At 37.4% G+C, this 27,064-nt stretch overlaps 3 protein-coding genes across 13 annotated transcripts; all 3 read left to right on the top strand.

Annotated features, from left to right (window-relative positions):
* The first annotated feature begins 377 nt into the window (after nt 1–377).
* Nucleotides 378–11,491, top strand: LOC137938872 (FHA domain-containing protein DDL-like). 4 transcript variants are annotated; one of them, XM_068783958.1, is made up of 10 exons: nt 378–653; nt 1,678–2,217; nt 3,131–3,196; nt 8,293–8,350; nt 8,578–8,670; nt 9,694–9,808; nt 10,119–10,166; nt 10,274–10,319; nt 10,472–10,538; nt 11,083–11,491. In XM_068783958.1, exons 2-10 carry the CDS (start codon nt 1,678–1,680, stop codon nt 11,199–11,201), a joined length of 1,152 nt encoding a protein of 383 aa, XP_068640059.1. In that variant the 5' UTR covers nt 378–653; the 3' UTR covers nt 11,202–11,491. The 4 variants fall into 4 exon arrangements, with proteins under 4 accessions (XP_068640059.1, XP_068640058.1, XP_068640062.1 ...); XM_068783957.1 differs by having other exon boundaries at nt 10,472–10,561; XM_068783961.1 differs by having other exon boundaries at nt 10,472–10,542; nt 11,083–11,223.
* A 738-nt stretch (nt 11,492–12,229) lies between these two features.
* LOC137939314 (protein SRC2 homolog) lies at nt 12,230–13,208 on the top strand. The gene has a single exon (XM_068784596.1). It carries the CDS (start codon nt 12,274–12,276, stop codon nt 13,084–13,086), a length of 813 nt encoding a protein of 270 aa, XP_068640697.1. The 5' UTR covers nt 12,230–12,273; the 3' UTR covers nt 13,087–13,208.
* A 1,771-nt stretch (nt 13,209–14,979) lies between these two features.
* Nucleotides 14,980–24,749, top strand: LOC137938867 (cytochrome c oxidase assembly protein COX11, mitochondrial). 8 transcript variants are annotated; one of them, XM_068783950.1, is made up of 11 exons: nt 14,980–15,481; nt 19,302–19,353; nt 19,679–19,894; nt 21,075–21,158; nt 21,290–21,644; nt 22,588–22,640; nt 23,830–23,902; nt 24,003–24,107; nt 24,256–24,336; nt 24,441–24,489; nt 24,563–24,749. In XM_068783950.1, the coding sequence occupies exons 4-11, from the start codon at nt 21,076–21,078 to the stop codon at nt 24,586–24,588; spliced, it is 825 nt and encodes a 274-aa protein (XP_068640051.1). In that variant the 5' UTR covers nt 14,980–15,481; nt 19,302–19,353; nt 19,679–19,894; nt 21,075; the 3' UTR covers nt 24,589–24,749. The 8 variants fall into 8 exon arrangements, with proteins under 8 accessions (XP_068640051.1, XP_068640045.1, XP_068640044.1 ...); XM_068783944.1 differs by having other exon boundaries at nt 19,694–19,894; nt 24,441–24,749; XM_068783943.1 differs by having other exon boundaries at nt 24,441–24,749.
* Nucleotides 24,750–27,064: the final 2,315 nt, after the last annotated feature.

The following is a 27,064-nucleotide window of genomic DNA, read 5'->3' as shown; positions in this document are numbered from 1 at the left end:
ATAAGGAGAGGGAAAGCTAAGAGAAGGGTGGCGAGAGAAAGAGACAACAGCTGAGGAAGAGGACGAGAGCAACAGTTGCAGAGAGGAAGAGCAAGCGAAGAAAAGAGAGCTAGAGGAAAACGAAGAAGAGGGAGTGCAGGTAAAGGAGGGCGAACCATCTCCATGAAACGACGGAGAGGCAGAGAAAACGTCGAGTGAAAGTAAATTCACTAATCTCATGGAGTGAATTCAATTTAACTTATTTTTTCACTAAGACGAGGTAATTCACTTTCATCCGTACTTTTACATGGCACTAACACTTTTGGGGCACTTTCCCGGTGAAAATTTTCACTTAAGAGGGGCCCTTAGTCTCACACTAAGCCCCCGGAAAAGTTAGAAGCCACTCTCCACATAATTTTAAGAATCGTTGTCCGCAGCTCTCGGTGTAGTCTGCAATTTTCCTTTCTTTTCCTTTCCTAGCGACTCTCGCCGTCCAAAAGCTGCGCTTCCCGGGGCTTCCTTCCGCCCCGCCGCTTGTCATCTATGTGTATAGTTCTCTAGTCGCTCTCCTCCTCGTCCCTTGCCATCAAGCGGGAGAGAGAAAAAAGAGAGGAGCGGCATCGTCTCTTGCCTGGCATCTCTTACCCTTGTTGTTCTGCGCTGAGATATACAATGCAAGTCTCCGTCTCATTGCTCTTTTATTTTTTTGCAGCTATCGTCTAGTGCCGCCACACTGGACTAAATAAAAATGTATTTTATTTTTTTCGCTAGAAAAATCTTGGGAAAAAGTTTAAAGAGTTTTCCAGTCTTGGTTGTCTTTCGCGAAAAGTGAGAATTAGGTTTACTCTCTTTTTCTTTTTCTGTTGATTGCATGTTGGCGGCACTGGTTCGATGTTGATTATGTTATATCTAAACCATTATGGACATTTTGGTGATATTTCTTGTTGGATGGAAGAACAAATAAAAACTCATACGTAGTAGAGTTTTGATATATGGTGAATGCCACAAACTAGGATTGGAAAATTTGAACTGTCACTCATCTTGAATTTGTGGCCCCCTTTATAGTCACTGTATACCGTCCGCTTGGTGTCCGCTGCTGTTTGTAGCTTGTGGAGTTCATGTTGTCTAAGTGTTAGGAAACAGAGATCTCATAGAAACCTATTCAAACTCTGGCTTTTCTGTATATATTTGAGTTGCGATAGGGTGTCTGGGGGTTCGTGTATATAAAATATTTAGAAGAAACTGTTTTAGTTTAGGGTCTTTCTATGCTTAGCATATTCAATGTTTAAGAAGAGATTTCTTGCATACCCTGAAGTTCTTGTATAGAGGTTTTATATTGGCTCTTCTGTTACATTTTAGTTTCTGTAAAAGATAGCATGTTTTATCTAAGGCATGTGTGCAATTAATCAGCTCTACAGCCAGTATTCCTTCTGGACTAATGTTTAGAAAGTGGATCACTTTACCTCTGCACTATCAAGATATCTTTTCAACTAAGTAACAGTTCATGCCATTAGAAGTCTTCTTCCTGTTGCAGTTACCAGTGTAAATTTTGAAGTTTCATCCATTTGGTACCTTATGCACCTTAGAGTCTATTTTATGTTGTATTTTAACTGAAAATTGTGATTACTAAATTTACAGCATGTAATTACAGAAGCATTATTTTCCCGATATCAAATATTCTGGTCATTTTTCTTTCAGATGGCTCCTTCAGTCCACCAAAGATCGCCTAGGCGGCGGCACTCATCTGACCGATCATTGTCTCCAGTGCACTCGCGCTCATCCCCTCACAGGAGGACCTCTCGCCGAAGAGAAAGGTCTCCTCAGCGCAGAGGCTCCCCAAGAGCAAGATCACCTGCTAGAGTTAGATCTTCTCATAGTATGAGATCTCCTACAAGAGGAAAAGTTTCTAGCCATGGCCGGTCCCCCCAAGAGGCACGATCTAAATCTTCTGTTTCTCGGTCTCCTTCTCCCCGTTCAAAACGTTTAAGGCGTGTCCAAGCTGAGCGACTGGTGGATAAGCAAACAGAGAGAAACAGTGGTATGGATGATGACAGGGGGCACAGAGAAAGAGGTAGAGATAAGGAACCCGGTGAAAGAAAACGAGATAGAGATGGCGATTCTAGACCCAGACGTGGTTCTTCGAAATCTCCCACTGAGCATGCCCATAGCCACAGGAGTAGATATGAGTCCAGCTCACCTCAGGGTTCACGTGCGTCTAAGGCTGAAAAGTATGAAGAGGTGTCTGGTGATATTCACTCCTTGCTGCTTTAATTTCATGTTTATTTTCTTTTGAATGATAATTTCCTATTTGTTTTATAATTTCTTAAAAGAATCTGTGTTGATTTCACATCTTTAAATTGTGGGTTGCTTGATAAACCTCTTCTCAATTTTAAATTGCTAGAAGTTATCTAATTACTGTACGTCTAAGACAGATAAAAAATCCAGGGTGATTTTGCTATCCTTCTTTTTTATGTTGCTTGATAAACCTCTTCCATTTAGGATTATTAAAACTTTCACATGCTGAGTTATGTTTCAAGTTTGTAAATGTTGACTGAGAAATGGTTTACCATTTTCTTTTAGAAAAGCTATTTATTTAAGAGATATGTGTTTTTTTTTTTTCATTTGTCTTATTGACTAGTTAATTTTTTGAATGAATTATATACTAGTTAATAAGCGCAACAAAGAATGCCACCAATAGAGTATTTCCCACCTTATACTATGTTTTATAACATTTCATCCTATGCTTATAAGAGACAATGTAATATGTTGCAGTTTTACCACCAACATCTAGAAGTTATTGAGAAGAAGCTGTGGGGAAATGAGGGAAGCCAGTTGCAACTGCCAGTGGTCATAATGAATGATAGATTCCCAATAACTGGTGTTGCATGACAAAGATGGTGGTGCAATTAGAAATAACTATAATCTTCTGGATTGACAACTACTTATGCTTAATACTCTATGTTTATTCAAGCTTGGAGTTTCATTTTCTTTTGTTAACATCTTTTGTTAGTTTTTTCTCTTAAATTATTGCAATGCTTTTTAAAACAGTTAGTATTTTAATCTATATTTGGACTTATTATAGTTGTTGTTGGTTTATCTTAAGTCATAGTTTATTTATTGATTATGATGATAAAATTCATTCCCTGGTTAGGGAAAGAAAGACGATTCAGTTGCTAAGATGAAGGCTGTTGAAGAGGCCTTGGAGACAAAGCAGAAGGTACATGCTTCAATTATTAGTGTTGTCATTTTTTTTCTTGAAAATGCATAATTTCATTTATAGAAGAAAGGAGAGTAGGAGGAGAAATGTGCAAAGTGCATGCTGCGCAAGAAATTGTAAAAGAACCCGAGAAGGCAAAAGAACCAAAAATAATACAAGAAAAAGAAATACCCAAAGATCCATGGCAACAAGTTGTTGCCAGGTGACTCCACTTCTCGCAAAGAAATCAGCCACATGTGGATTGGGCCTTTTGCTCAATGGCTTTTGTTGTGAGGTATTGGTTTCAAGTCTCACTAGGGTATGGAGTTCGACATTCGAACCAAAAAGGGGGTGGGAGGTTAGGACTCAGCCACAATATTGGCAACCATTGGAGTGTGATTAACTGGTTGGAGATAAGAATGATCTATACTTCTAGACAATCTGATGGATAGACTCAGTCATGGAGATAGTGGGGTTTGCACCATATTTTGCATTGCAAACAAAAAAGAAAACAAAATGCTTTTGTTCTGTCTTATTGGAAAATTTAAATGTATGACTTTTACTTAAGATTTGTAGACTTCTTTTAGGTAAATGTGTCTCCTGTTGGAAAAGAAATTTATATCCAAACAAGAAAATCCCTTTTTCTAAAGAATGAATTACTTTTAAACTTTAAGGGTAAAGCTCTATATTTTGTTTGGACAACAATTTGCAAGAAAACCCTAATTTGTAATGAGCTCCAAAGGGGTGGGTGTCCTTTTTTCTTGTTTTTTCTGAAATAGTGGAAATCTTTTATTATTGAAGTGGGGAAAGAGAATACACTAGTCTACAATGGGGAAGAAGTCCCTAATCAACAAGGAAGGCCTAGAGATACCTTCCTTAGCTATTATATCTGGAATTTTATTTGCGGCACGATGTGTGTGCCACCATGAAACGAAGAGAAAATATGGAAGACTCTTAATGACTCTCACAGTAAGAAGTCTCACAAAACCAGAATTAATATGGTGGAGTCTTACAAGAGTCGCATAGAAGGAAGTCTCACAAAAGAGTCTCAATTTTAAAGTGTTTTAGTTATGTAGTCTTCTATTTATGTTGAGTTGTTTAATTATGTTAGGACTTATCTTTAAGTGTTAGACTTTGGGTGTAATTAGGACAAAGGTAATTTAATTGTAATTGGACTCTACTACTTTCCTCTATTATAAATAGGGGCTCGTGTACTCAGATTACATCAAGTCAATGAAGTTTTTCCTTTTTCTATAAATTCAAAATGGTATAAGAGTAGGTTCTGTGAGTTGACTGGGTCAACCCACAGAGATAATGTGATCATTTTCTGATCTATCCTCTCTAGTAGTTTAGTTTCGTATTCTATATTTTTTTTTCTTTTCAGTTCCAATACCCGTTGCTTTCATGGCGTTCACACCTCCATACTGAGCTTTTCATATTGCAAATTATATATTGATGGAAAGATATTCGGGTCTACTTTCCCAACGCAAAACGAATTTTGGCAATTGGAGTTCTCTTCAAAGAGAAATCGATATTTTGAAGTAGCAAAGGTCAGATTGCGTTTGAGCAACGACAGAAAGCTTCAAATTTCAAGCCGTCTTATGCCATCAACAACGATACTTTACAAGGAGAATTATATATTCAAAGAAAGATCTATGAGTATATTTTCTTACCTATTTAACCAATTCTCAATCTGAGTTTTCTTGAGGGAGATATCTATCGTGGAAGAGTCAATGGTCATGTTAGCCAAAGAAGAAAGAGTACTTAGTTCGGCCAGATTACAAATTCCCAAAATATATTAGCTTCTTTATCTCAAAAGAATTATATTTTGTAAAGAGAGATTATACTTAGATGAAAAATATTGAAGTTTAGTTTCAGAAGGAGAAAATTTCATGTCAATCTGATCTATATTTAAGGAGATATTTGAATTGTAGTCGGCAAGGGTCAAAATACAAAATGAAGAGAATCAAGAGGTCATAAAAGATTCAAGAACGAATATTTTTATGTCAAATTAGATATCAAATTAAATATATTTGAATCTAGTTTCTTGATCAACATGCCATTTGTGATTCTGAGCTATATTTTTGGAGATATTGATATTAGAAGTATCAAAGGCTAATTCTTCCGAAAATCTCTAATTTTTTCATATTTCTTCTCCTGTTTTCTCTCCAAATGTGATTTGAGTTTCTTTTTCTTCTAAAATTCAAGTTTTTAGCCAAATTTGTCTTCTAATTAGAGAGTTTTGGTCCAACTCAATCACTCCATGATGTTCTCTTTCAAGTTTTGTGTTTTTGTTACTTGGTTGTATATCTTCCACATAGTTAACTCTGAAAAATTATGATTACCCCAAAAAAAGTTATATTTGATAAAGTTTTTTAAGTTCTACCGTTATTATCTCCCCTAGTTTTCCAAAAAAAAAAAGGGTCCAACTTAATCACTCCTTGATGTGCTCATTCAAGTTTTGTGTGCATAGTTAACTTTGAAAAATTATGATCACCTCAAAAAAAAGTTATACTTGGTCAAGTTTATTAATTTCTATCGTTATTGTCTCCCTTAGTTTTCCAAAAAAAAAGGCCACTTTGGAAGTATGAGTGTTGCATAATCACCTGCTTCCGGTTAAAGTTGTTTTCTTCAAGTATTTCTTCAGTTCCTCAAGTATTTCTTCAGTTTATCATCTAGTGTTTTTATCACTTCAGAGCAATGCTTAGACCCACTATATAAAAAGTATAGGAGTGTGTCCAACATCTAGCTTGAGTTAAGTCTTTTATTCTTCTCCCAAGAGGTGATTTGTGTTTGAGCTACCGTTAAAAGTGACTAGTCTGTTTTTATGCCCTAAAGTTGGGCTAGTTTTTTGCCTTTAAAATTGAGCGGAGTGTGTTTCAGACTATGACTGTTTTGATTAGTGTATGGAGCTTTGTCGTACCGTTAGGAGTGATTTTCTTCTTCCATATTCTGTTTTGTCCAAGCTGGGTCTCTATGTCCTTTTTATCCCCAGTTTGAAGGGGAAAGTAGAAGAAGAAGTACAAAAGATGAAGTTTTGCATCTATGAAGAATTATTTGCGCAAAGAAAATTGAATACCAAAAATCCTTTTCATTGCAAGAAGTTATAAACTCTAGCTTGAGGGGGAGTGTTGAAGAGAAGATATAGAAGGCTCTTACATGACTCTCACAGTAAGAAGTCTCACAAAGCTAGAATTAGTATGGTAGTGTCTTATAGGAGTGTCATAGAAGGAGGTCTCACAGAAGAGACTCAGTTTAAAGGTGTTTTAGTTATGTTAATCTTCTATTTATGTTAAGTTGTTTAATTATGCTAGGACTTATTTTTAAATGCTAGACTTTGGGTGTAATTGGGACAAGGATAATTTAATTGTAATTGGACTTTACTATTTCCCTTTGTTATAAATAGGGGCTCATGTACTCAGATTACATTAAGCCAATGAAGTTTTTCTCTTTTCCAGAAGTTCAACAATACGTGTAGAGAGTTAGAAAGGGGTTTGGTTTCATCAAATATGTAATCAAAGTGCCATGGAGGGGGTGAATTTTCCTTCATCCATCCACCTGTAATTATTGAGTCTCCTTCCACGAAAAGTGGGGCTAAGAACGTTTTCATGTATACTGATGTGCCTGCAATAGTGCCCTCATAGTTGCTTCAATGAAATCTGAAAAATGTCAATGGAGCCTCAACAAATTTGCTGTATAGAGCCTCCATGATCTCTAATTACTCCTCCAATACTGGTGTAGGAAGGGGGGGGGGGGGGGGGGGGGTATATGGTCGGGAAAGGAGGACGGAGGGCAAAATTGGATGCTGAGCTTTTTGAGGACTGCACCCATGATTGCAGAACTGATGGAGCAATGAAATCATAATGTGATCTCTTCTTGCAAAGGGGTTTATCTCAGCTGCTGGTGTCCTGTTATAAATTCACTTTATAAGTCTTGGGAATTGCAAAACTTCTCAAAAAAAAAAAGTTTTGCAATTCCCAAGAGGAAACTCTAGACCGTCTAATGATCCACTGCCCTTTTACTTCTTCGATATGGATGCAGTTTTCAACAAGTTTGGGATTCAGGTTCGTCCCCCTCCTTTTTTTATGTCATGAATAATTTTGCAAATGGAATCTGCCTGCAATGAGGAGGGTTTTATGGAAGGCAGCAATGGTTGTCGTTCTGTGGTTTATCTGGAAGGTACGGATTATTAGCAGTTGCTCTTCACCCTTCGGATGGTCTTCTTGGAAGGCTAAAACTTTCCTGGGCCTTCCTCCAACCCTTCTTTAGTCATTAGAAGGCATTGAGCTTGTCAGCCAGATTCTACAACCCCCACAATCCACACCCACCCACACACACACACAAAAAAAAATTCACACTGACTCATTCTCTTCCTGGTTCCCTCGAAATTAGCTTTTATTGTAGCTCATTCCTCGCTGGCATTGGTGGAGTCTTTAGGGATCAGGGCAGATCTATTCTTTAGACATAAAGGTGCTGCTCCAAGGGTTAAAGTTGCTTAAGTATAAATTTTGAGCCCCAGTCCAAGTAGAAGGCGATTCTGCAATGGTTATTAGTGGGATGAAGAAAATTCCCCCCATTCATAGTGATTTTGTTATATCTTTGATGGAATCAATGTTTTATGTACTTCTATAGTTGTACCATGGCAGCGTACACTCCATGCTTTAAATAACATGTCGAATGTTCACGCTAAGGAAGGTTTCTTAGGTCCTTAAAGCTGGAAGGAGGCTCATTCCTCATTGTAACTTAAGCTTCATTTATCTGTATATGTATTGAGCTTCAAGCACAATAAAAGTCTTCCACTATTTGAAAAAAAAAAAGAAATCTGTAAGGCTGAAATCACATCGGCACTTTAGTGACCATGGCTCATAAAGTGGATTCAGGGAGCTATGGGTGCTGTGCCTCCTTTGTGTATGTGGTGATGTGAATAAATGTTTTGGTAACAAGACTAATATATGTAGCTATAAGTTTGAAGGAGTCATTTAATACACCATGTCATACTGGCAGAAATAAAGTACTAGTTAGATCTAAAGATGGTTGGGATGCTCCTGCTGAACGGTCCAATACAGGTCAACAGTTTAACAATTATCCGGTTTTTATAACAATGATTTTTCATGCAGCAAAAACCTTCATTTGAGCTTTCTGGGAAGCTTGCTGAGGAAACCAATCGAGTAAGGGGTGAGTCTTCTACTATAACTCCACCTCAAATCTTCTTCTTTCTTCTTCTTTTTTTCTTTCTTTCAATCTTTTTTTTTTTTTTTTTTTGAAATTGTTGCTTAATTCTGTATTTAGGCTATTTATCTTTTCAATGAAGCTGCAGTCATGCTGTGGTGGTAATTGCAATTTGTATTATTATTTGTTGAGTGATATCATTAGGTTGTTTAATGTGAGACCTATTTTCTCAGGTGTGACCCTGCTGTTCACTGAACCTCCTGATGCTCGCAAACCTAATGTAAGGTGGCGGTTGTATGTGTTCAAGGCTGGAGAAGCTCTTAATGGTAATAATTTCAAACTGCTGCTCATCTCTCTATGTCCATTTACTTTATTGTGTGTTATATTTCCTGCAAGGCCAAATATATCAGTTTTGTGTACATAGAAAAAACAGAATTTGGCACCTGAGTAATTTGTTTGGACAAAAAACATCCTTGTTGGGCAGAGAAAACACGGTTTTCATATGGCTATGGATTTCCTGCAAGGCCAAATATATCAGTTTTGTGTACATAGAAAAAACAGAATTTGGCACCTGAGTAATTCGTTTGGACAAAAAATATCCTTGTTGGGCAGAGAAAACACGGTTTTCATATGGCTATGGAGTAAATTAGGTACCTGAAGCTTTAGAATACAGAAAAAAAAAATCTAGGTACCTGAGTATCTGTTCGCCGATGTGTGTCACATGTCATATCAAATTTTGAGGTGGATGACACAATATGCAATGAGAACTATCATTATTTTTTATTGTTTTTGTTTTTGAAGACTGACCTGATACTCTAAAGATAGCGGGAGTCTTATATCAGCTCTGAAGGGTCTTAATGGACCAAAACAGGCAGCCCTGCTGATTCAAGTTGGCCAATGTGGGCTATAGAGGACCAACTATCGGTTCGTACAGTTAGTACATTCCATGTTTAGGATTCACTGCAGCATTCTTGAGATGTTCAAGGAGATGTGCGTTGGCTTCTATCAGCATATTGGTTGGAGTGGTCTATTTTTCTTTCCAAGCTAACAACTGGTTCAAAATTGTTTTTTTTTTCTTTAAATTTCTTTAGCCATACCCCACCTATCCACATTCTGTAACAAGAAACAGCCAGAATGTCGAAATGAGATATGTTGTAGACAGCCAGATCCAACCTACTAGAAGTGTGTAGACGACTCTGGAACTGTGGTAGATGTAATAATATCTCAATTATATGGAGGTTTAGAAAATCATGTTTTGTAAATTCTGTGATTTCCATCATGTCTTTGCACTTACACTTATATTATTTTAGATTTACAGGACTTATGCTGATCTTGTGTTGGAATTACAGATCCTCTTTATATACATAGGCAAAGCTGTTATCTTTTTGGCAGAGAAAGAAGGGTGGCTGACATCCCAACAGATCATCCTTCTTGTAGCAAGCAACATGCATTAATCCAGTATAGGTAATCCTTGTGTTTAACATCATTATATTGTGATTGGCAAAGAGTGACTTGGTCCTGTAGCTCAATGGTCTCTTGTGGGGTGGGTTTCTGATGTGAGGTCTTGGTTTCAAGTCTCACCAGTGGTAAAGAGTGCATAATCAACTTCCAGAAAAAAAACAGTTATGATTGGCAGATACCAAATTGGTAGTTGTTCATCTGGTGGTAAATTCAGTTTAGGCAAATTTCGTACTAAAAATTTTTATGTAGTGATGCAAAGTTTTATTCTTGGGGTAGTAAAAGTTGAAATGTAAATTTATGAATGTCTCTCCAGGTATGTTGAAAAGGAGCAGCCAGATGGTACTGTCTCAAAACAAGTAAGGTAATGGTTGTGCTTACTTTCAACTGGTTTACTTGTTCTTTATCATCAATCTAGTTACTCTGTGGACTTACGCAAAAACTAACCGATGTTTGGGTCCTTATGTCTAGGCCTTATCTTATGGATCTTGGAAGCACAAATGGAACATTCATGAATGTAAGTTCTCCCACCTATCATCATTTAACATTCTAAGCTTCACTTTGTGAGTACTTAACTAGATTATCCTAACATTGTTGTCATTTGTTTGCAATTCCTTTTGTGGTAGTTTTCTTGAATTCTCTATTTTGACTTGGGCTTCTGTGGTGCAGGATAACCGAATTGATCCTCAACGTTATTATGAACTTATTGAAAAAGACACTATTAAGTTTGGCAATAGTAGGTATGCTGATTGTTGCCAGGTTAAGGTCTAAACAGATCTTCTTTGGGCACTATCTTCTTCAAGCCAAAATGAGTATTTAATGAGAAAGGAATATCCAGTGGTCAACCAAAATGTTGTTGAGTTAATGGAATCATATTATTTAGATATCCAGAAAAGAAAGTTGCAGATTTGATGTGCTTTCTGAATTCCTGGTCACAAGAAGGGACAAGAGAATTCCATAAATAAATAAAAAAGAAGAAAAAGAGAGGGAGAGTTGTCACTGCTGGATTTGGCTGCAAGAGGTGCTGATGGCAGCCTAGATCTTGCTTGTGGGCATTCCAATAGAGAGGGAGTTTCTCTCATATGTGAGAAAAAGCTGTTGTTTTCTTAGCTACAGCTATATGCATTGCCAGATGCTGGAATTAGTGTTTTTATGGTGATGAGACCCTAAGAATTCCAGTTCACTCTTAGAAACTTTAACATCTATGTTGTTCTGATTAGGCATCAGCCGGAGGAGCCATTTCTAACTGTTTTTCCCTTGCTCTGCTTTTTCTTTTGCAGCCGAGAGTACGTCTTGTTGCACGAGAACTCTGTATCATGAAAATCGTGACGGTACTTCTGTTCGCCATCGGTTCTACCTTGATCAGAAAGATATGCCTAGTTTATCAAGCTACTCCTGACATGCAAACTCAAAAACCCAATTCTCCCTTGTCACTGTTTGGTGCTTTTGAGGTTTTATTGTTCATGCTTATATTTTGTGGCTTTTAGGAAGTACTCAAAACTGGATGATTTAGCAGGAGATGGTTGTTTGCCTGTAAGAACAATTTATTGTTTGATCAGCAGGATATTTGAGCATTGTGACTCTTTGTAGAGGAGGCTGTTGGCCCTGTTCGTAATAGCTAAAATGCACGGTTGATTAATATGAAAAGTTATTTGGTGCGAAACGGTTATCTCAGCTATATGATCATGATCAGACCGTTGAGATAGCGTTTAGAATGTTTTGCACCAAATGATTTTTCGTATTGGATCAGTTTTCTATACCTTCTATGTAAGTTGGAATGTTATCTTTTGCCCGTATCCACTGGCAGAAATTCCTCTCTGAAATTAACCATCTATGGGTGCTTTGGAGATTCTTAAGATATTGAATTATATTTCCTGTAGGATGACAAGCAGGTGATTCTTATTGGAAAATCGAGCTGAGTTGGTCGATTCATTTAATTGAACCAGATGGAGAGGGTTTGTTCGTTTTGAACCAACTATGGTCTAACAAAAATATAATCCGGCTTCAATCGGACTCAATCCGGTTCGAGTACACCGGTCCGGTTCATTCGAAGTGGGTCCACTATCGGTCGCGCCTCCAGGCGTCGAGTCGATGATGTGACGCCGAGAATGGATTATTCCCTGTTTCTCTTGGTTGTGGCACCTGATACGCTACGCATCTCTAGGCAAACTGTGAAAACGGCATTCTCACCTGCTATTACCAGTTAAATTTTTTTTATTTGGGAGGGCTGTAAACGCAATTGACCAGATAAGTGATAATTCCCACACATCCAGAAGAACGACCGGCAGCTCCCGGGCACTCACGCCGTCCGGTTTTCACTTCCCTTCTACAACAACTACCCATGGTACCCTCATAATTCACCAACATGCCACTGCACGTGCCTATAAAGTTTCTCCGTGTCGTTTGCTTCCTCCCGCTGCCCTGCGACTGTGATTCTCCTTTCTCTCTGGTTTTTTTCTGGAGTTACGAAAATGGCACCCGTGGAGGTAGAGGTGAGGATCCGCTCCGCCAAGGACCTGAAGAACGTGAACTGGCGGCACGGTGACCTCGAGCCCTACGCCGTCGTCTGGGTCCATCCGGACGCCAAGTGCTCCACCAAGGTCGACCCCGCCGGCGATACGTCTCCCAACTGGGATGAGACCCTCACCCTCCCTCTCGGCGGGCTTCCCATCGATGACGCCACCCTCGCCGTCGACATCGTCCACGCCGGTGCCGCCGACGGCACCAAGCCCCTCATCGGCTCCGCCCGCCTCCCCCTTCGCGATGTCCTCGACGACGTCGGCCTCGGCGAGCGCTGCTTCCGCACCCTCAAACTCAAGCGCCCCTCCGGACGGCCCCAAGGCAAGCTCGACCTCGAGATCACCGTCCGCGAGGAACGGTACTATCAGCCCCCGCCCCCGCCGCCGGGTTACGGGTACTCTTACTCGCGAGACTACGCTCGGCAGCCGCCGGTGGGGTACCCCTATGGAGCTCCGCCCCCGCATGCTCAGTCGCCCTACGCGGCGCCGCCGGTTGGGTATCCTTACAATCAGGCTCAGGCCACGGCGCCGGCGTCGGCGCCGTACGCGTACGGGTACGGCGAGTACGGCCGGCCGGAGGAGGGGAAGAAAGGGAGTAAGTTCGGGATGGGGACTGGGCTGGCGGTGGGTGCAGTAGCGGGAGCGCTGGGCGGACTGGCTCTGGCGGAGGGTGTCAGCGCTTTGGAAGACAAGATCGCCGACGATGCGGCTGAGAGGGTTGAAGACGATCTCGCTTACGACGACTACGACGGTGGCGATTTCTAAACTGATCAGGGTGCCCATTGTCGCACTCAATTTTCCTTTTAAAAATAATAATATTAAGGGGAATAACAGTGTTTGTAGACATGAAACTGCTCCTAGGAGTGAGAAAATGATTAATTAAAAGTCTCGAGTTTCTTATTCCTGTTGTATGGTTTTTAATCGTTTTGCAATTGGACAGAGGCGAAGCCCCACCTCTTCCCTCGCCGAAAGAAGGCGGTGGTGGTGGTGGTGAAGCGCCACCTCTTCCCTCGGTAGCGAAAAGGATCTTCCGAATTCTAGAAATTTGTGGGGGGGGGGGGGCATAAGGAAGTCTAAAAACGAGAAAACACGCATCAAGATCCTTGTTGACAAAGGCAGGAATACCAACTCTGACAAACTCTTTGTTGTTTCATCTTCTTCCTCACGCATACGACGCCATCAACTGATTGTTTTTCAGGTGAGAGAAAGACATTTCCGTCGACGTACCTTCTTCTTCAATATGCTTCCCTGGTCCGAATTCCCTTATTTTAATGGACTTGCGGATCCATTCTACCTCCCTCGGATGTTACCTTAAATCGAATCTTCAAAGCAAGTCTTCTTTCTTCTTTGGATGATGAAAAGCTTCTCTGTTTCACCTCCACCGGATGTTCATGGCTGCGGCAGGTTTTGAAACAATGAACAAACATCAAATCATAGCATAGTTTTCTTTGATTCATGTATTTATCTACAGAATGGTATTGACTTGTTGGAAGATTAGAAAATAAAAATTAAAATTAAAATCAGACTTAAGTCCCCTATATTTAATATTTAATTTTATCCCCTATATCTTAATTTGAAGTTTTAAAATTAATTCTTAATAATAATATATAGATAATGGTTTTGTTAAAAATATAACTAAATAATTGAATTATGTACATAAGTAAGCCAAGCAATTAGAACATGTTCCACCTTGTTCAATTTTTTTTATCTTTTTTATAGAGCCAAAATTAATTTTTTTATTGAATATTATGCAAAGACTTTGATAATTTAATTTTCCTTGTATTAATTATAATAATAAAATATTATTATGTTAACTTTATCATATTTTAATTTAATCTTATTAATTTATTAGTATAACTTCAATGGTTCATCCATTTGCATTTAAATCGGACATGTTCTAGGTCAGGCATGAACATCTCGATAATCGAAAGGGGTCTCGATTTTATGCTTAATATGTCGTAAGTTCTTAAGAAAGAAAAGAAAAAGATAAGTACCACTAATGGTCGTTGAAGTCGAGTTCAACCTCTTTTCCCTCATAATAAAAATAAATAAAATTAAAAAAAATGATTTTTTTTTATGAATTTAGACTTCTTTGATTGATTGAGAGATCAGAACCTTCTACTTGGCCTTGGAGAAGGGGACAAAGATGTTTACAAGAGAGCATTGGGCTTCTTAAAATCTACCCTGAATCCACCTTGTTTCCATCCCTATAGGTGAGAGTTAATCCTATGCATTGCTTTTATCAATCTCTTATTTATTAATGAACCTATACAGGAAGAAACTTTTCATGTGTTGATTTTCAGGACTCCATGATTTAGGTCATGGGGAAAAATGAAAGAGAAACCATTAGGAGAAAACTGGAGGTTATGGACCTGATAGATATCAAAACTACCGATATTATAAGTATACTTTTCACCTTAATAAGAGTGAATAAGTGACAGGAAACGTAAACTAATTGCATCAGTGCCACCCTAATTACATCATATATTCCTAACATCTTGCAATTTTTTTTTAGCATCACTGATATCATTCTTAGGGAAAGGGACACACGTAGTATTTTTCTCAACATCTCTCTCATTAGAAAATAATAGAAAAATATAGGAATCTAGTTTCCGCCCGTTTTGCGGATCTTCCACATTAAGCAAACGCCGGGGTTCGAACCCTCCGGCGAATTTTTTGTTTTTTTCGCTCACTCTCCCGCACCCCCTCTCTCGGTCTCTTCATTTTCGAATTTTTTCGCTCCGCCTCCCGCTCCCCCTCTGTCGTGTCCCTGCTGCCCCCGATCTCTCTTCTCCACCGTCGTCTCCCTGCGGCCTCCCTTTCCCTTCTCCCTCTCGCTGCGAACGTCCTCTCGGCCTCCTCCTCTCTATCTCGCACTCGCTCTCCCTCTCAACCTCCCGCTCGCTTCTCCCTCTCTCTTATCCCTCTCGGCCTCCCTCTCTTCTCCCTTTCGGTCTCCCACTACCTTCTCCCTGTCGCTATTCTCTTTTCCCCTAAGATACCTTCCGATTTCGATCGATTTCCCCCATTTAGATTTCGATTTTCTTCGATTTTGACATTTGGGCGTCGATTTCTTAATTTCTACTTCGATTCGGCATCGATTTCCCCATTCGGCTTCGATTTTACCCTTTCGGCTTCGGTTTTCCCCAAATTTCAAAAGGTATGCCTAAATCCTAATTTTTTTTCCGATTAAATTAGTGTTGTATTTGATTTGATTTTAGTTTCAGTGCCTAATTTGGGGTGATTGTTGCATAATTGTGGGATTTAGGATTACAGTTTATGGTCTAAATTCTTGAATAAGGTTAGAGTTTAGTGTTTTTAGGGTTTTGTGCTCGGTATTTAGGAGTTAAGTGTTTAGGCTTAAGGATTTATGGTATTGTATTTAGGTTCTGGAATTAGGGTTTAGTTTTTTTTTCAAAAAATTTAGGGTTTAGGGTTTGGGGCTTTTAGGGTTTTTAAGGTCTAGGGATTTTTGTTTAAGTTCTGGAATTAGGGTTTAGGGTTTAGGGCTTTTGAGGTTCAGAGTTTTAAGTTCTGGAATTAGGGTTTAGGGTTTAGGACTTTTGAGGTTCAGAGTTTTAAGTTCTGGAATTAGTGTTTAGTGTTTAGGAGGTGATAGGGTTTAGGGTTTATTAGGTTTTTTTTAAGGTTCTCGATTAGGGTTTAGAGTTTGGGGTGTTTAGTCCAGTTTAAACAAGGCTGAGTCGCCTACACGGGCGACCATTAGCCAACGAAACCCGACCCCCATCACTGATGAGGTACAGTTCGTAGCGACTGCGAAGTCATATGGGGTTCTACCAGTGGTAATGCAAAATTGAACACAAAAAAATGTTAATGGGAACAAGAGCACAAAAAAAAAAAAAATAGTTCATCATACTTGATGGCTTGTGGAGGTGGAGAAAAGAGGTGCTTCGCCCTGTGCAATTCAGTCACCCAGACGAAAAAGGACCAGAGGGAGGCGATGGCTCCCCCTCCTACTCCCTTTTCCAACTTGAGAGTGAAGCAGAGGGGAGGAAGCCATCATACACCAATTTCACTATTCAATTAGTTAAATTTTTTCTTTGGCTTTCTATCTGCCCCGTGCAATTCAACGCAGAGATGAATAGATAAGGGAACCTACCAATGACTGCCATCATATACCAATTTCATAGCTGAGTGAGAACTTCCGGAGAAAAACCAGAGAAAAATAGAGATTGCACTTTGCAGACAGAAAGCCAGAAAAAGAGGAGGAAATTGAGTGGTTATCAGGAGGGGATTTTTGAAGAAGCAAATGAGAACCTCAAATATGATCTCCTTCGTCATGAGACGAGCACAAGGGTCTCTATAGGATTGCAAGAGACACTTCTGCTATTAGATGTAGAAATCAGATATGGATAGTATACGGATTATTAGCGTGAAACCGTGTCATGCGTGGAGAAAAGGTAAAAAATATATATTATATCTAAAAATAGCCATTTTTTCATTTCATATTATACCAGCAGAAGAAGCCCGTCCAATGGACGGAAATTAAAAAATAATTAAATGTTAAACTAATGAAATTGATCATGAATTTTTTTAATAACAAATAAAACATTAAAGTAAATACCATTTTTATAAATTAAAATTAAGAATAAATAAATTAAATTATCATATATACAGATTTCAAGACTAAATAACAACGAAAGAATAGTGAGCCATACGAAAGCCCAACTCTCTAGGTGAGTAAATGAAAGGATTGAATACTTGAGGAGTAATCACAATCAAACCCAAAAATTTTGTATAAAGACTATAAGGTTCCTTCTCAAGGTAATATCTACTTTGATCTCCACTTATCATTTAATTTTTCAAACAATCTAATGTAGTTCTTATTATGGATGGCACACACAACAACCGCAAGCAGGAGGTGTTAATTTAAGGTCTTTGTTGAAGGCTCACCAAAGTCAGGTTATTCAGTGCAAAGTTTTCCATGCGTATACAAACATTCCAAAAAACATAATATGGTCCTCATTCTATTTCTGATAAACAATGCCACCTATATCAAGATTGAAGTAAAATTAGTACACAAAGAATTCTATAACCAGTTGTGTATTATTTAAATGGTTGGAGGGGACATCAAACACTCATTTATCTTTTCAGTTCCCATTGGGTAACACTCTGATTCTCTTTAGAGCTCCTTTTTCTTATTCTTTTGATCCTGCCTCTAGGTTCTTCAGTATGAAGCTTCTGCCCTTTTGGCCTTTGATTACTTGCTGGAGTATTAAAATGTTTTGGCAAAGTTGGTCTTATGAAATTTTAGTATAAGATAGAACTTGAAGGAGCATGTGATGAACGGACTTTGAAGGAGGGATCCACCACTTTTGATGGCCATTTCTTAAGAATTACTTACCTAAGTAATCATAGATGTCAAGACAGTAAACAATCATGGAAACATAGATCGAACTGAAAGACATTGATATACAGGATAAATGTCCATTATAAGTATCCCAAATAGATACTAAAATCACAAAAGAAAGGAAAATTTAAGTGAAACTTAAAAAACAAAAGTAGAGAAAAAACCTAGAAAATATTATGACATACATGATCGAATCAGGAAGGAGAGCCAGAAAACAAAATAAAAAGAGAGAAGTAAAAGCCGAAAATAGAGTAGAAACCCAAAGTACGAATAGAATTGGAACCAATGGAAGCAGCAAAGCAAAGACCTGGAAAATGAAATTCCTTGAGGTCTGACTGCTCTCTCCTGTTTTAGATACCAGTCTTCCTTTAATCTTACTTTTCTCAGAAAGCGTCCCTTGTGAAAAGTGAAAAAGAGTAAAAGACACTCTCCTTCCTATTTTCTCTCACATATTGTTTATCTGAAGACTAAGAATGAATTAATTACTCACATATAAAGGCAACAATAGATTCATATCAGTACGATTAGACCCAGTTATCTCTTCATATCTCTTCAATCAACTAAATAAATACTTCCCACATGCTTAATTACAGGGAAAAGAGAAGAGAAGAGTTCAATTACGAGTCAACCATGGAGTTAAATCATAGCTACCACCCTAATAAGACAAACACCAAAGGCAGATGAAGAAACAACACCAAAGGCACCAAAGGCAGCTGAAGAAACAACAACTTGGGGTTAAACAAAAAAAAAAAAAGATAGGAGAAGGCCAACCTGGGTTTTTATATTCGCGTTTCTCTCTAGCTTTCCCACTTGATCATGCTGATGTATGAGAAATGTAATAGTAAGATGCTGCAACCTATAACTGAGTTAAAGGGAAAATGCTCTAAACTCTCAGAATTCCAAAGGGCCGAAATGATTTTGGGAGGACATGGATGACAGATGAGAAATGAGAACTGTGTACTTAGACGAAGACGACGTCTGAGTCGTTGATTCTCGGAATAGTGAATCAGATACCTTAGAATGGAAGAGGACATGTTAAGAGGTGCGTGCAAGCTCCCAACTCCAAACCAAGGTCTGGCGACTTGAGACTCAGGTAAGTCAACCTGGAATTCCACGGTGGCAAGGCAGAACCGCCCCATATATCCAACCCATCCTTGAAAATGTAATTCAGATGGGTCAGATACGTGAGCCAGGGTGAGTCATCCTTCACAAACCCAACTCACCGCTCGGAATCACCGAGCTCCAGTTTGAGGGAGAGTGTTGAAGAGAGGATATGGAAACCTCCTACAAGACTCTTACAGTAAGAAGTTTCACATAACCAGAACTTATATGGTGGAGTTTTACAAGAGTCTCATAGAATGAGGTCTCACAAAGAGTTTTAGTTTAAAGGTGCTTTAGTTATGTTAGTCTTCTATTTATGTTGAGTTATTAATTATGCTAAGACTTATCTTTAAGTATTAGAGTTTGGGTGTAATTGGGACAAAGGTAGTTTAATTGTAATTAGACTCTACTATTTTCCTCTATTATAAATAGGAGTTCATGTACTCTGATTACATCAAGTCAATAAAGTTTTTCTCATTTCCATAAATTCAACAATTATTGTTGGCAGGAAAGCAATTGACAATTCTAAAGATGTTGCAGAGCCGAGTCTAGTTGCATGGGTAAGTGCAGTTCCCTCGTTAAAGAATAGTCCATATGGATTAATAAGTACAAATATCTTAAGTTTATTAGTTGGGAAAGAGGTTTCCTAAGTTAGCTAATAATTTTAGGATGGGTTTTGGACCTAACTTCACACCCCTCACGTTCACTCATTATTTATAGTCGGTTAAGCTTATCATATTTTTCGTTTTAAAACAATCTGTGCTATACAGAGGAGACTTGATCTTAAAGTTGCCCAAGATGTATCTTGATTGCTTCCTATTAGTTTTTCTTGTGTCATTTTTTCAGTTGTTTTAAGATTTCATTCTGTAACTCTATTAGTTACAGTGATTGTTTTTCCAGTGTGCACTCTGTGAGCGGAGTAAGTTGTTGGGGATCCTCTTCTACTTTAGGAGAAGCAAGAAGTTTTATAAACAGCAAGTGAGATTTGGTTCTCAAAAAAGTCAGCAAAGTTGGATGACAAAATTTGTGACATTCTGATAAGCAACCTCAAATTTCAACTGCGATTTTACAGAAGTGAAACTCCAAATACACTCTCCAAATGTGTGCAGATATCTCTTCTTTAATATTTACTATATCGTTTTTACATATTTTACTTTTTCATGGCATTTTGTGGATGAATTGTCTTCTGAATCTGCTTTTTCCTAATTTATCTAGTTTGAGTAAAATTTTTGCTTTTTAAGATACCCTTTTTTCTTCTATGTGAACTTCAATAAATGGAATGAGTCAGTTGATTCATCTTTTACTTGTCTGGGTTCTGGAAGATTAGACCATCTTGCGTCTGCCTTAGTTGTCAGCTGTGATCTGTTCGCAATTATAATTCAGCATACGTTGATAAAAAAGAAATTATAATTCAGCATACAATTTCGTATAATGTTATTAAAACCACACTAGCCATCAAACTAGTACGATGGCTGGTTTTGATCTAACCGGGTTAGACTGGTTCAACTGTAGGCTGGACCAATGTGGGATGCTACCGTTAAATGCATTATATATTTTTTATTTCATTAGCTTTTGACAGATTCCAGTAGTTTGGTAAGCTAGTATAACATTTTCCATGCAAGTGTTGGTCAGCACTTTAAATCCTCCCTCCAACAATTTTTTTTTTCAAGTCTCCTATACTGATTATTGAATCAGACCTGATTCAACGGGTCTAATTTATGGTCGGACTGGACCAACTGGTGGGATCATCTGATTTTAAGGTAAATCCAGTTTTTGCCTAAATAAGAACCAAAAAAGAGTCCAATTCTTTAACCTGGTTGAACCGGTTCGATCTGTTTTTTTAAATATTGATTTTGTACATAGACATGAGCTCAATCTGCTATATGATCTGGTGCCCTGAAACTTTGATTGACTAATTTATTCAGTTCCTCACTGACATTGTATATTGAATTCTCTTTATTACATCATTTATGGTGAAGTGGCTTCCACCAAAACTTGTTAGCCTTCATTTCAATCCCTGGGACAAATTTTTCTGAGCTACGACTGCTGATCATCCTTCCCTTTTGGATGAAGTGATGAAAACTAAGGACTTACTAAATTAATTTTATGAATAAATTTTTTCAAGTTCAAAAAAAAAAAAAAAGGCCCAAGACTGACTCTGAAAATATCTGTATCTACTTTTGTAGTATTCATATTTGTAGGGAACAAAGCTTATCTTAGGTTTTGGCAGTTCTTTTTTTCCTGTATTCTTTGTTAATATGAAGAATTAATTGTTTCGCAGAATGATTTGGTTAAGAAATTCCTCCAAGGTCAATATCTTGCACCATCTCTGCAAAGTCCCACTTGTTACTCCATCAGTTACAGGGTAACACTCACTTGATTTATGCAATTACTAAAAATCATGCTGTAGTAAAGCATGTTGAATGAAGTTATAAATCATTGAAATTAATATCTTTTTCATCTCTCTTCAAAAAAAAAAAATCTTTTTCATCTCAGACTATGCTCAGAGGCTATTATTTCAAGTAATAAAGCAATAGGAGATCTCAGATGGTTGCACCATTCAAGAACTCAATTTCATTGGCTTCTATTCAACAATAGGCTGAGTGGGCTACCATCAGCTCAGAGGACATTTTTTTCGCCCATTACCCCCCAGCAATTTGAGAGGTTGCATTCTTGCAGCTTTCAGCGCAGCTATGTTTCTCAAGCTTCAATAAATCATAAATCTAAAACCACCCTTATATACCTAACAGCTCTGGTGTTTGCTATGGTGGGTTGTACATATGCTGCTGTCCCTTTGTATCGGAGATTCTGTCAAGCCACAGGTTATGGGGGTACTGTTCAGCGAAAGGAGGTAAGACTTAAATAACATGTTAAAGATCGCTTTATTTATAGTGTCAATTTCAAAAAGGTTGATAGGATACCAGCTTATAGTGGTGGGGATGGTAGTATGCTCATTGGGCCCGAGTGGACCCACTAATTATGGTTGAAATTATTTTTATTTTATCTTTCCTGATTTTATTGGATTTGATTTGATAGTGATCTTATCTATTTTGAATTTTAATTTTAGTTTATCGTTTTTGATTTTATTGGATTTGATCAGATAAAGATCTTATTTAAATTTTAAATTTATTTATTTATAGGCTGTAAAAGGATGTTGAATTCAGCTTTGATGATGAATTTTTTAAATCTCCCCGGTCTCCCTCTCCCTCTTCCCCCCCCCCCTTCTTCTTTCTTCTCTATTCTTATCAATTCTCCTATTTGTCATTCCCATTTCTTATTTTTTTCCCTTTTCTTTCTAATTCCGGCAATTAACCGACATTCTGATATGATAATTAAAATTCACACCTTCTTTGGGTGGCCTTGTGTTTAAGTATTCTTCAGCTAGCTCTGCATGTCATAATGTACTACATCAGGCAACACTGAAATTTGAATGAAGATCCCTTTTTGCACAAGTGGCAGGTAAGTGATGTTATGAAGGTGGGACTGCCAAAAAACCTGTTACATAAATGACTTCTAAATAATACACTTGCTTGAGAATTTAAAGGTTTATGAGAGTTAGAAAATCAAGTGAGGATTGATTTTTCACCTCAACAGTTCAATGTGTCACCCCTCTTAGTCTGAGGGTTCTGTGATCTTGCATTTATTTATGAATGCAGTTGAAGATTTCAGCTAGTCTAGATGAAATATGTGTTTTTTTGCAACTACTCGTTGCAGTCCTTTGTAGAGTATTGATGCATTTCATTTATTTCCATAAATTTCCTTCATCATTCATGACAAGGCATCATCCTTTGCAGAGTGTTGAGGAAAAGATAGCTCGGCATTCTCGAGATGGTACAGTCACTTCCAGGTATGTATTTCAACAATTGGACGAAATGGTTATTTCTCTACTGGGAATACCTACAAATGTCTTAACCTCATTTCTTTATTTTGAAATGAAAACATGTTTTATTGTTCCTTGTAGTAGGAACATTAGGTATAATATAGTTATTACTCTGATATTTTATTGTATCTGATGGAGTCACTGTTTGGAAGACACAAGTTGTAGTTAGCCTGCACATTGTTCACCATATCATTATTGGGTACCCCTGAATTTCAGACATACTGTGAGTCCGTCTTATAGTGCCCCACCTAAACTCTGATACCATTGTATGGTATGCGATGTCTATAAACTGTATGTGAAGCCTGCATATCATGCATTCCATTAATCAATTGCTACTTAAATCTGCTTATGTGTTAATGAATAACAGCAGAGGTCTTTTTGTAAGTAAATAATACAGCTTACTTTACAATGGTATATACTCTTATGGCTATGCATGACAATGTATGGGTTTCTCTTCTTTTTGAGTACTATTTCTCTGTCCAGGTAACTAATGCTGTATCTCAATTAGGTACCATGAAACTTTCATAAGGTCCCAGCTTCTCTCCCATATTATATACTTAAAACAACAAATTATTTTCATTTGGTCCAACTTGTCTAATATTTGATTTTTTTATTTTTATTTTTTTGAACAGTGAGAGGAAGTTTATATAAGCAGGGGGTCTAATATTTGATTTAATTGTTGCATTTGCAAAATTGGGTACAGATTTGTATATTATCTAGCTATTGGTTGTATCTCTATACAAAGTTGTTCTTTCATAGAACTATTGCATTGCTGGTATTCACTGAAATATGTTTTTTAAAGCAAAGTTTTTGTTCTTACCCTACGGCGATTTCTGTTTCTACTTTGTTGTTCAAGGCAGTGTATGTTGCATGGTTTTATCACGTTTCAGTTACTTTTTTTGTGCTTTTCTGTTTCAAATGATCGACATGAACTGTCTAATTTTAACTTAGTTGTTTGGAGTACTAGCAGGTTTCACGAATAGCTTCGTAAGTAGTTTTCTAGTCCCTGTTTTATTCATGCTACTTAATGTCTTTATTATTCTTAAGAGTGATAGTGCTTGCTAGTCATTTGTTTGTTGACTTTTACCATCATCTTGCAGCTCCTGCTATTTAACTCTAGTTGAGGTCCTGGCATGCTAACTGTTTTGCGCTTTAGGGACATTGTGGTTCAGTTTAATGCTGATGTTGCTGATGGGCTGCAATGGAAGTTTACTCCTACACAAAGAGAGGTCAAATTTTTCTCTTATATCAGGGACATTCTTGTCCTAGGATTGATTTACCGTCCAGAATTTTTTTTTTTTTTTGATATTCCTGTTTTTGTCTGAGTAGGTAAGGATCAAACCTGGAGAGAGTGCCCTAGCATTTTACACTGCTGAAAACTGTAGTTCAACTCCAATAACTGGTGTCTCTACATACAATGTCACCCCCATGAAGGTAAGAATATCTTCTTTCCCTGATTTATCTTTAGTGTTTTATTGTATTGCCTGTTCTGTTGTCGGTTTCGTGTCATGGAGGTGATTATGTTGCCAAATAAGGAGCAGATGTATTGAGCGGTGTCTTTTTGTTTTTTGGTGGTCTACAGGCTGCAATATACTTCAACAAAATACAGTGCTTCTGCTTCGAAGAACAACGTCTTCTTCCTGGCGAACAGATTGACATGCCTGTACAACTCTCTCCCTCTCTCTCTCTCTCTCTCTCTCTCTCTCTCTCTTACTAAGGTAGAAAAGAGATGAACATGCAGCTGATATTATGAAGCTTAATTTGCAGGTGTTCTTCTACATTGATCCTGAATTTGAAACAGATCCTAAGATGGATGGTATTAACAACTTGATATTGTCATATACTTTCTTCAAAACCAAGGACGGTTAGGGCTAATTTTTTTTCTGCAGATCCATGGAAGCAAGCATTTTTCTAGCCAAGAAACATTCAAATTTTTGTTCATGATATTCCTATAAGGTTGGGGAGGCTATCATTTATTGTTGTAGATGTAAAGAGGTTCCTTTCTGATTGCTGTTCAGGAAAATAAATTTAACATATTCATATATATATATATCTGTACCTCCATTTTATTTTTCAGCTCAGTCGAACTTCCATGAGACTGCTGTTCTTGTCCTGTTAAAGTTCTATCCAAAGCTTCCAACCTTGAGACAATAATTGTTGAGCAGGGGAATTAATGAAAGAAAACCAGTGTGGAACCATCAATTATAGAGGTGGCAATTTCACCCGTTTATTCTTTTTACTGTTTTACCCATCTATTTAAAAATTAAGTACAAAAAAAAAAAAAAAACAAGTGATTATTTTTTCTAGAATTTTACCCATTTCTTAAAAAATAATATATGAAATATATTGAAGAACAAGTATAAAAGAGGCTTATGTGATTCTTACAATAAGAAATCTCACATAATCATAATTAATATGGTAGAGTCTGAACGAGTCTCACAAGAAGTTTTACAGAAGAGTTTTAGTTATATTAGTCTTCTATTTATATTCAGTTGTTTAATTATTTTAGGATCTATCTTTTAATATTTAATTTTGTGTATTTGTTTCTTTTATTATCAATAGATGTTAATTGTACTGAGACAACCGTTTAATTGGGTAGTTCAGATAATCGTTTGATCCGATGACTGAGATAGTTGTTGGTCACTATCAGATGGTTGAGATAACCGTTTTGTATGTTTTGTATCATGTGATTTTTTATATTAGATCAGTCTTATAAAATAAAAAAGAATTAGAATTTAGTATTTTCCTGATAGATATGAGACCATCTCTGTCCACATCCATTGGTGCAGTTCTCCCATGAGGCGGCTGAAAGGCATTCTAGAAAGGAGGGCTTGCTTGTGTTTGACAGAAGAGGAATTCATATGAAAATTCGAGGAAAAGGCAGTTTGGAATTTGGATGGTCAAGTGGGGGACTTTGAACATTTGAAAGTGGGGGACTTTGAACATTTGAAAGTCTAAAGACAAAAAGCTTCCTCAAATTAGGCAGCTCAGATTGATTCTTTCAAGAAAAAAATTCTACAATCAAACCAGTCTATTATCCTTTTAAAATACTTTTGGTTAGGGTGTCATAATGTTGCCACCAATATTCATCTTTTTATATTCAAAACTGGGTAATTGAGTTGATCACATGAAGTCACATGAATTTTGACAAAAGAGAGATCCAAAATGTTTGGGCATGATAGGATTTTTAAATGGACCCAATTAATGTAATGGTCAGAATTCCATGGAAAATTCAATATAAAAACAACATGAGGGAACATGTAACACTAAGAAGGGCAAGTCAAATTCATCCAATGGGGCACACATGATTGATGTCATGGAATCAAAATTAACAACCCATCAATGTATCTTTATTAGACTTTTTAAGGCTCCCAATAAAATATTGGTCACCCATAAATAATTTATATAAGAAATGGATCCACTTTGAAGTCTTATCTTCGATTTTTGTCTTGGAAAACCAAAACAGGGTTAGTGTCCAAATTTGTCAAAAGTGTTGACTTGTTCAAATATTTCATAATATTGTCACATTCTCTCTCTCTCTCTCTCACTCACTATCATATTTATATTTATTTTATCTATTAATTAATTACAAAATATAAAAAGAGTAATAATAATCACATTAAAAGGCTAATTTGCACCTACTATTTTGTTATTTTCTATATTTTAAAAGAAAAAAATTTGTATTTATGATTTTTCAAAGTTTGACCGAAGAAACTCACAGTTTCTGGGAAAGGAGAGAAGAAAACAAAGGAAAATTCCACTCTTTACACTTAGGGTAGTTTGGTAAATGCATCAAGCTAAGGATAACCAGGTGAATCTATATACACCGAATAGTTTGTGTACCCTACACTGGGTCCAAGTAAGGGTCAACTTGTGATATTTGAGACAAGGGCATCAATAACTTCCAATTTTTAGGAAAATGGTGACAAGAACATTTGATAAGGGTTTAGGGTTTAGGGTTTAAGAAACAACAAGAAGGTTAAATTAATTAATTTATTATTTTAGTTTGCTATTGGAAACTCATTTTTTATCCTTTTTTTTTTTTTTTCAAAATAAGAGGAATTAATCCTGTTACCGGCCCTAATGTCAATGGGTTTGCCTTGAAAATTTCAAGTTAAGCAGACCTGGTTTCGGTGTATGTCCTGTGGAAAAAAAAATTCCCTTTTCTGTGCACAGATAACGTCCCTTTTCTCCTCCCATGGCGGAAGAAATAAAAAACAGAGACAAAAGAGTAAAGAAAGCTACAAACGATTTTACAAGTTCGAGAAGAGTCGTGGGTACCAAGTTTCCTCTCTCAAATTCATATTTCCACTCAACAAAGTCTATGCTAATAAATAATGGCTGCAATCTTCTCTTCCACCTTTCTCATGTAAAACGATTCTCCCTGAAAA

This window comes from Aristolochia californica, unplaced genomic scaffold (genome assembly GCF_029961685.1).
Source record: "Aristolochia californica isolate CCGP_79_NKW_82.1479 unplaced genomic scaffold, dmAriCali1.0.hap1 SCAF_8, whole genome shotgun sequence".
Lineage (NCBI taxonomy): Eukaryota > Viridiplantae > Streptophyta > Magnoliopsida > Piperales > Aristolochiaceae > Aristolochia > Aristolochia californica.
The sequence above is the reverse complement of the archived record's forward strand: the minus strand, read 5'-3'. Positions and strand labels throughout refer to the sequence as shown.

Excerpts from the sequence above, each read along its gene's own strand:
- LOC137939314 (XM_068784596.1), top strand. The coding sequence starts at position 12,274 with ATGGCACCCGTGGAGGTAGAGGTGAGGATCCGCTCCGCCAAGGACCTG.
- LOC137938872 (XM_068783957.1), top strand. The coding sequence starts at position 1,678 with ATGGCTCCTTCAGTCCACCAAAGATCGCCTAGGCGGCGGCACTCATCT. Across the intron at positions 10,320-10,471 it reads CAAATGGAACATTCATGAAT|GATAACCGAATTGATCCTCA; the intron begins GTAAGTTCTCCC and ends TCTGTGGTGCAG. Across the intron at positions 10,562-11,082 it reads GGTATGCTGATTGTTGCCAG|CCGAGAGTACGTCTTGTTGC; the intron begins GTTAAGGTCTAA and ends TTTCTTTTGCAG.
- LOC137938867 (XM_068783949.1), top strand. The coding sequence starts at position 21,076 with ATGATTTGGTTAAGAAATTCCTCCAAGGTCAATATCTTGCACCATCTC. Across the intron at positions 21,159-21,289 it reads GTTACTCCATCAGTTACAGG|ACTATGCTCAGAGGCTATTA; the intron begins GTAACACTCACT and ends TTTTCATCTCAG. Across the intron at positions 24,337-24,440 it reads GCGAACAGATTGACATGCCT|GTGTTCTTCTACATTGATCC; the intron begins GTACAACTCTCT and ends CTTAATTTGCAG.